General features: G+C 44.0%; 1 protein-coding gene across 1 annotated transcript in view; it reads right to left on the reverse strand.

The window, feature by feature from the left end:
• The window catches only part of LOC311103183 (transmembrane protein 87A-like), a 19,686-nt gene extending 12,484 nt beyond the window's left edge, over positions 1-7,202 (reverse strand). Inside the window, exons 1-7 of the mRNA XM_084144736.1 lie at positions 7,047-7,202; positions 5,935-5,992; positions 5,254-5,351; positions 4,846-4,962; positions 4,683-4,730; positions 3,056-3,112; positions 1,878-2,010 (exon numbers count right to left, since the gene is read on the reverse strand). Coding sequence (XP_084000862.1) covers positions 1,878-2,010; positions 3,056-3,112; positions 4,683-4,730; positions 4,846-4,962; positions 5,254-5,351; positions 5,935-5,992; positions 7,047-7,151 — 616 coding nt within the window. The 5' untranslated portion in view covers positions 7,152-7,202. The remainder of the gene's footprint in view (positions 1-1,877; positions 2,011-3,055; positions 3,113-4,682; positions 4,731-4,845; positions 4,963-5,253; positions 5,352-5,934; positions 5,993-7,046) is intronic.
• Between the last annotated feature and the right edge of the window lie 1,346 nt (positions 7,203-8,548).

The raw sequence follows: 8,548 nt of genomic DNA on the forward strand, positions 1-8,548 counted from the left end.
CAGGCAGGCAGACAGGCAGACAATCAGACAGACAGACAGACAGGCAGACAGGCAGACAGACAGGCAGGCAGACAGGCAGACAGGCAGACAGGCAGGCAGACAGGCAGACAGACAGGCAATCAGACAGACAGGCAATCAGACAATGTATATTTCTCATAGCACTGCAGACAGAAGGGCACTTCAATGATGAAGCACTAAGTCAAAGGCCTACAGTGCCTTGCAAAAGTATTCATCCCCCTTGGCGTTTTTCCTATTTTGTTACATTACAACCTGTAATTTAAATGGATTTTTATTTGGATTTCATGTAATGGACATACACAAAATAGTCCAAATTGGTGAAGTGAAATTAAAAAAATAACTTGTTTCAAATAAATTCTAAAAAATAAATAACGGAAAAGTGGTGCGTGCATATGTATTCACCCCCTTTGCTATGAAGCCCCTAAATAAGATCTGGTGCAACCAATTACCTTCAGAAGTCACATAATTAGTTAAATAAAGTCCACCTGTGTGCAATTTAAGTGTCACATGATCTCAGTGTATATTTAGACCTGTTCTGAAAGGCCCCAGAGTCTGCAACACCACTAAGCAAGGGGCACCACCAAGCAAGCGGCACCATGAAGACCAAGGAGCTCTCCAAACAGGTCAGGGTACAGATCAGGGTTGGGTTGTAAAAAAAATATCAGACACTTTGAACATCCCACGGAGCACCATTAAATCCATTATAAAAAAATTGAAAGAATATGGCACCACAACAAACTTGCCAAGAGAGGGCCCACCCAACAAAACTCACGGACCAGGCGAGGATGGTATTAATCAGAGAGGCAACAAAGAGACCAAAGATAACCCTGAAGGAGCTGCAAAGCTCCACAGGGGAGATTGGATTATCTGTCCATAGGACCACTTTAAGCCGTACACTCCACAGAGCTGGGCTTTACGGAAGAGTGGCCAGAAAAAAGCCATTGCTTAAAGAAAAAAATAAGCAAACATGTTTGGTGTTCGCCAAAAGGCATGTGGGGGACTCCCCAAACATATGGAAGAAGGTACTCTGGTCAGATGTGACTAAAATTGAGCTTTGTGGCCATCAAGGAAAACACTATGTCTGGCGCAAACCCAAAACCTCTCATCACCCCGAGAGCAACATCCCCACAGTGAAGCATGGTGGTGGCAGCATCATGCTGTGGGGATGTTTTTCCCATCGGCAGGGACTGGGAAACTGGTCAGAATTGAAGGAATGATGGATGGCGCTAAATACAAGGAAATTCTTGAGGGAAACCTGTTTCAGTCTTCCAGAGATTTGAGACTGGGACGGAGGTTCACCTTCCAGCAGGACAATGACCCTAAGCATACTGCTAAAGCAACACTTGAGTGGTTTAAGGGGAAACATTTAAATGTTTTGGAATGGCCTAGTCAAAGTCCAGACCTCAATCCAATTGAGAATCTGTGGTATGACTTAAAGATTGCTGTACACCAGTGGAACCCATCCAACTTGAAGGAGCTGGAGCAGTTTTGCCTTGAAGAATGGGCAAAAATCCCAGTGACTAGATGTGCCAAGCTTATAGAGACATACCCCAAGAGACTTGCAGCTGTAATTGCTGCAAAAGGTGTCTCTACAAAGTATTGACTTTGGGGGGGTGAATAGTTATGCACGCTCAAGTTCTGTTTTTTTTGTCTTACTTCTTGTTTGTTTCACCATAAAAAATATTTAGCATCTTCAAAGTGGTAGGCATGTTGTGTAAATCAAATGATACAAACCCCCCAAAAATCTATTTAATTCCAGGTTGTAAGGCAACAAAATAGGAAAAATGCCAAAGGGGGGGTGAATACTTTCGCAAGCCACTGTATGTTCATAGAAGTGAGTTAGCGATGGTGATACTGACTGATTAAGGCCAAGTTTCCCTGGACATCATTAGCTTCCTCCTCCTCCTCTGCTCCAGGGCGCTGCTGCGGCTGTACCTTCACTATAAACAGGTAGGGGCTATCGGACCACGCCTTGGCCACGGCACCTACATCCTGCAGGGGACACATGACAAGACTGGATGTGTCCCAAATGACACGCTGTTCCCTATTTATTAGAATTATGAATGGAGTGTAATTAGTGTAATCCCACAGTTACCCTCCAGAGGTCACTGTTCCCTATTTAGTCAGTGGTGGAAAAAGTACCCAATTATCATACTTGAGTAAAAGTAAAGATACCTTTAAAGAAAAATGACTCAAGTAAAAGTGAGAGTCACCCAGTAAAAATACCACTTGAGTAAAAGTATTTGGTTTAAAATATACTTAAGTATCAAAAGGAAATGTAATTGCTAAAATATACTTAAGTATCAAAATAAAAAAAAACTTTCAAATTCCTTATATTAAGCAAAGCAGATGGCACAATTGTCTTGTTTTTTAAATTTACGGATAGCCAGGGGCACGCTCCAACACTCAGACGTCACTTACAAACAAATAATTTGTGTTTAGTGAATCCACCAGATCAGAGGCAGCAGGGAGGACCAGGGATGTTCTCTTGGTTAATGCGTGAATTGGACCATTTTCCTTTCCTGCTAATAATTCAAAATGTAACGAGTACTTATGGGTGTCAGGGAAAATGTATGTAGTAAAAGTACATTATTTTCTTTAGGAATGTAGTGAAGTAAAAGTATTCAAAAATATAAATAGTAAAGTAAAGTACAGATACCCAAAAAAAACGACTTAAGTGGTACTTTAAAGTATTTTAAAGTACTCTCTAGCTCAGCTGGTAGAGCACGGCGCTTGTAACGCCAAGGTAGTGGGTTCGATCCCCGGGACCACCCATACGTAAAAATGTATGCACGCATGACTGTAAGTCGCTTTGGATAAAAGCGTCTGCTAAATGGCATATTATTATTATTATATTATTATTTTTACTTAAGTACTTTCCACCACTGTATTTAGTGCACTACTTTTGACCAGGGCCCATTGGCTGCCTTTTGGGAAGCACACTTTCAATGCAGAACACATTTTAGACACAGACATGACTATGTACACCTTGTTTACACAAATCTCCACACTATATATAGAGTTCTGTTTGGCTTACCGGCTTTTCCAGCCACCCCTGTGGAGCGCTCTGATTGGAAGGCCTGCCTTCCTCGCTCTAAAACAACAACAGTGACGGTTAGTGACTGATGGGCCGTTCCATTTCATTTTTTGACCGCACCTCTTCATTTGAACAAAGCATGATCTACATATTTGCCCACGGTAGAAGTAAAATAAAAATTAAAGAAATAACTTATTTACATAAGTATTCAGACCCTTTGCTATGAGACTCGAAATTGAGATCAGGTGCATCCTGTTTCCATTGATCATCCTTGAGATGTTTCTACAACTTGATTGGAGTCCACCTGTGGTAAATTCAATTGATTGGACATGATTTGGAAAGGCACACACCTGTCTATATAAGGTCCCACAGTTGACAGTGCATGTCAGAGCAAAAACCAAGCCATTGTCTGTAGAGCTCCGAGACAGGATTGTGTCGAGGCACAGATCTGGGGAAGGGTACCAAAAAATGTCTGCAACATTGAAGGTCCCAAAGAACACAGTGGCCTCCATCATTCTGCAATGGCAGAAGTTTGGACCCACCAAGACTCTTCCTAGAGCTGATCAATCAAGGGAGAAGGGACTTGGTCAGGGAGGTGACCAAGAACCTGATGGTCACTCTGACAGAACTCCAGAGTTCCTCTGTGGAGATGGGAGAACCTTCCAGAAGGACAACCATCTCTGCAGCACTCCACCAATCAGGCCTTTATGGTAGAATGGCCAGACGGAAGCCACTCCTCAGTAAAAGGCACATGACAGCCCGCTTGGTGTTTGCCAAAAGGCACCTAAAGGACTCTCTGACCATGAGAAACAAGATTCTCTGGTCTGTTGAAACCAAGTTTGAACTCTTTGGCCTGAATGCCAAGCGTCACGTCTGGAGGAAACCTGGCACCATCCCTACAGTGAAGCATGGTGGTGGCAGCATCATGCTGTGGGGCTGTTTTTCAGTGGCAGGGACTTGAAGACTAGTCAGGATCGAGGCAAAGATGAACGGAGCAAAGCACAGAGAGATCCTTGATAAAAACCTGCTCCAGAGCACTCAGGACCTCAGACTGGGGCGAAGGTTCACCTTCCAACAGGACAATGACCCTAAGCACACAGCCAAGACAACGCAGGAGTGGCTTCGGGACAAGTCTCTGAATGTCCTTGAGTGGCCCAGCCAGAGCCCGGACTTGAACCCGATCAAACATCTCTGGAGAGACCTGAAAATAGCTGTGCAGCGACGCTCCCCATCCAACCTGACAGAGCTTGAGAGGATCTGCAGAGAAGAATGGGAGAAACTCCCCAAATACAGGTGTGCCAAGCTTGTAGCGTCGTACCCAAGAAGACTGGAGACTGTAATCGCTGCCAAAGGTGCTTCAACAAAGTACTGAGTGAATGGTCTGAATACTTATGTAAATGTGATATCACATTTACATAAATTTTTTGCCAAATGTGATATTTTACATTTACATACATTTTTTTGCTTTGTTATTAAACCAGTTTTTGCTTTGTCATTATGGGGTATTGTGTGTAGATTTGAGGGGGGGGGGGGAATTTAATCCATTTTAGAATAAGGCTGTAACGTAATAAAACGTGGAAAAATGTCATGGTGTCAGAATACTTTCCCCAATGCTCTGTATAAATACCTGTGGGCTGGTGAGGGGTTGATGGGGGCTGAAGTCAGTGTAGTACACCTGGAAGGAGGATTGGATGGGGACAGAGATAATAATACATCAACCAAGAATGTTAAAGGCAGTGTATGTCCCAAACCCCCCCCCCCACAACCCCACAACAGAATAGCCAACCCACCTTGGGTAGGAGGAGGACAGAGCAGTTTTCGAAATACATGTATCCCTGGCTGTAGGAGCCTCTCCAGTCCTCCTTCAGCATGTTGTCCAGACCAAACATACTCAGGGCCTTGTTGTCCTGCAGGGAGTAGAAACAGACACAACTCACTGTGACTGGGCACAAAAACAACAACAACAACAAAAAAGGACAAGACAGAGGCGTGTCTGTTCTATTGGGAGAAATGATGGCGTCTTAATCATTCCAGGCAACACACTATTTCATGGTACTGGCCACTACAAACATTGATGTGACGGACGGGCACAGTTGCAGTACTGTTGCTCTGTGTGCTTCGTGTGCAGGGTTACGATGCGTCTGCCCGTGTTAGCCTGTTAGAAATGGGCAGCAGAGAAGAAAAGGGATTGTACTCACTGGAGTATTAAAGACTTCATTGTAGCAGATAGAGGAACGGAGGTACCAGCTGATGTTGAAGGCCAGGGTGGGATCACATAAAGCCAAGTCGCCCTGGACTGGAGGAGGAGAAGGAGGAAAGGAGAGTCACTGGCAGAAAGGAAAATAGGTGGAATACAACACAATACTACATTCTTATAAGGTTATATATATATATTTTTTTTTAATGTTTGTTGTCATTTAGCAGACACTCTTATCCAGAGCGACTTACAGGAGCAATTAGGGTTAAGTGCCTTGCTCAAGGGCACATCGACAGATTTTTCACCTAGTCTGCTCGGAGGATTAGAACCAGCGACCTTTCGGTTACTGGCACAACGCTCTTATTAACCACTAAAGCTACCTGCCGCCCCACTTATATGAAGTGTAAGGCAGGTAGGTGTCTTTGCAGTGAAATGAAGGATCCTGGGAGAAACACAGCCATGGAGTCAGGGTGTGTTCAAAATGGCACTATATCCCTATACAGTACAGTGCACTACTTTTGACCGGGGAGCGGATAAGGAACAGGGTGCCATTTCAGACGAAGCCACGAGCAAGTAGCACGACAGGAGCAACATGAAAACCCTGTTTAACTACAGCTGTCAATCAATCTTTTTTGGTCCGTCAGCAAATTATCTTTGTCGTCTTCCAAGGCTTTATACTTACACCTCATGAAGATGGTTGTGTTGGCATACAACGTCTTCCTGAAGACGGCATTTTGTGACTGAGGAAACGAATAGATCAAGTTATCATTGCAGCAAGCAACCTTGGACTACCTCTTTACTAAATCATGTGACAGTAAGGTTTTATGGAAATACTTTTCATGGGTGTTCAATACAATACAGACAACTAGCTAGTTGGAATGGTATCAAGCATTAGCCTTGTTCTTGCTAACAGTATTATCTTAACTTAAGAAATAGCCTCCCGCCCCCATTAGTATGGAGTTAACTAGCTACATGCAATATTCCATTCACTACCAGACCTTAGATGAGTGGTCATGAGTTGGAGCAGATGAGCACTAGAGAAAGGTAAGGTGACGAAGGTAGTAGTTTGGGGTACACTGTTGTCGACATTAATAACAGCATTGTCAGGTTATTGAGGACACAACCGAGTCTTCTAGGCTCAAGGAGTAGTTAGCTAATAATCTGTGGTAGCTAGCTAGTAGCCTAACCTCCCAGATCATGTGATGTAATATTAACCATGAAAACAAAATCAGGCAAGGTAACGTTAGTTACAGTACATACACAGGTGTCTGATTGTCGAACACCTTCATATCTGTCAACTCCCCCAGGATGATTACATCGGTCAACCCCCCCAGGATGATTACATCGGTCAACCCCCCCAGGATGATTACATCGGTCAACCCCCCCAGGATGATTACATCTGTCAACCCCCCCAGGATGATTACATCGGTCAACCCCCCCAGGATGATTACATCGGTCAACCCCCCCAGGATGATTACATCGGTCAACCCCCCCAGGATGATTACATCGGTCAACCCCCCCAGGATGATTACATCGGTCAACCCCCCCAGGATGATTACATCGGTCAACCCCCCCAGGATGATTACATCGGTCAACCCCCCCAGGATGATTACATCTGTCAACCCCCCCCAGGATGAATTGACTTCCCTGGGCTCGACTGTTCTACTATAACAAACCTGCTAAGCTAGCTGAGGTTACTTAGCTAGCTACCTGCTGCAGCTGATAATGAAATACTGTCATGCTACATACAACACGTTAACACACACACAGGACAGTCAGGTCGCATGTACTCACTGAGTTGATGTCGACATTCCACAAGGACACTTCTGCCGCGATCCCTGGACGCAAAATTGAAATAAAAAACAACGAACATGACCAATACACCGTGACATCTGGCATTTTAAATTTGTGTCCGAAGCAGTTCCGCAGTCAGTTCCGGCCCGGGGAGAGGCTATCCCGACACGCCTGCTGCCCAAATAGATGACGTCGTGCAACTGAGTCGAATGGATTCGTTATAATAAGCATGAAGAAAATCAATTGTACCTCTTAAATCTAATTGTGTTCATGTAAAAATGTCATTAATAAATGTACAAAAAAACAACATAAAAAACGAATATAAAACGAATAAACGAATATAAAACCACTCTTCCTTGTTTTCTATAAGGAGTCGGAGCAGTACATTAAGATCATTCTACATTCTTCCAATAAGACAACTGTTAAAACAATCATTTACATTTACATTTACGTCATTTAGCAGACGCTCTTATCCAGAGCGACTTACAAATAGGTGCATTCACCTTATTACCAGTGGGATAACCACTTTACAAATTTTTTTGTTTGTTATTTTTTTTGTTTTTTTTTGGGGGGGGGGGGGGGGGGGTAGAAGGATTACTTTATCCTATCCCTGGTATTCCTTAAAGAGGTGGGGTTCAATACGTATATGTCTTTTAAGGTCTTTGTATAATCTGTCATTTGTTGTACCCCCTAGCATATGTTGTCCTTGTCTGTTTTTATACTTATTTTTCTGCAATAAAAATAATAATAAATAATACAACAATTAACAAATTAATTAACCCAGGACAGGGCCAACCAGGCAGGATATAACCCCATCCACTTTGCCAAAGCACAGCCCCCACACCACCAGAGGGATATCAACAGACCACCAACCTACTACCCTTAAACAAGGCTGAGTATAGCCCACGAAGATCTCCTCCACCGAGCCCGAGGGGGCGCAAAACCGGACAGGAAGATCACGTCTGTGACTCACCCCTCCTAGAGACAGCATGGAAGAACACTAGTAAACCAGTGATTCAGCCCCCATAATAGGGTCAGAGGCAGAGAGTCCCAGTGGAGCCGGCCAGGCAGAGACAGCAAGGGAGGTTCATCGCTCCAGTGCTTTGCCATTTACCTTCACACCCCTGGGCCAGACTACACTCAATCATAGGACCTACTGAAAAGATGAGTCTTCAGTAAAGACTTAAAGGTCGAGACCGAGTCTGCGTCTCTCACATGGATAGGCTCTATAGGAGAAAGCCCTGCCTTCAGCTGTTTGCTTAGAAATTCTAGGGACAATAACAAGGCCTGCGTCTTGTGACCGTAGCATTTACATTTTAGTCATTTAGCAGACGCTCTTATCCAGAGCGATTTACAGTTAATGAGTGCATACATTTTTCATACTGGCCCCCCGTGGGAATCGAACCCACAACCCTGGCATTGCAAGCGCCATGCTTTACCAACTGAGCTATGGTTACGCTACAGTTACGCTAGCATACGTGTTGGTATGTACGGCAGGACCA

The sequence above is a fragment of the Coregonus lavaretus genome, assembly GCF_964263955.1.
Source record: "Coregonus lavaretus genome assembly, chromosome: 27".
Lineage (NCBI taxonomy): Eukaryota > Metazoa > Chordata > Actinopteri > Salmoniformes > Salmonidae > Coregonus > Coregonus lavaretus.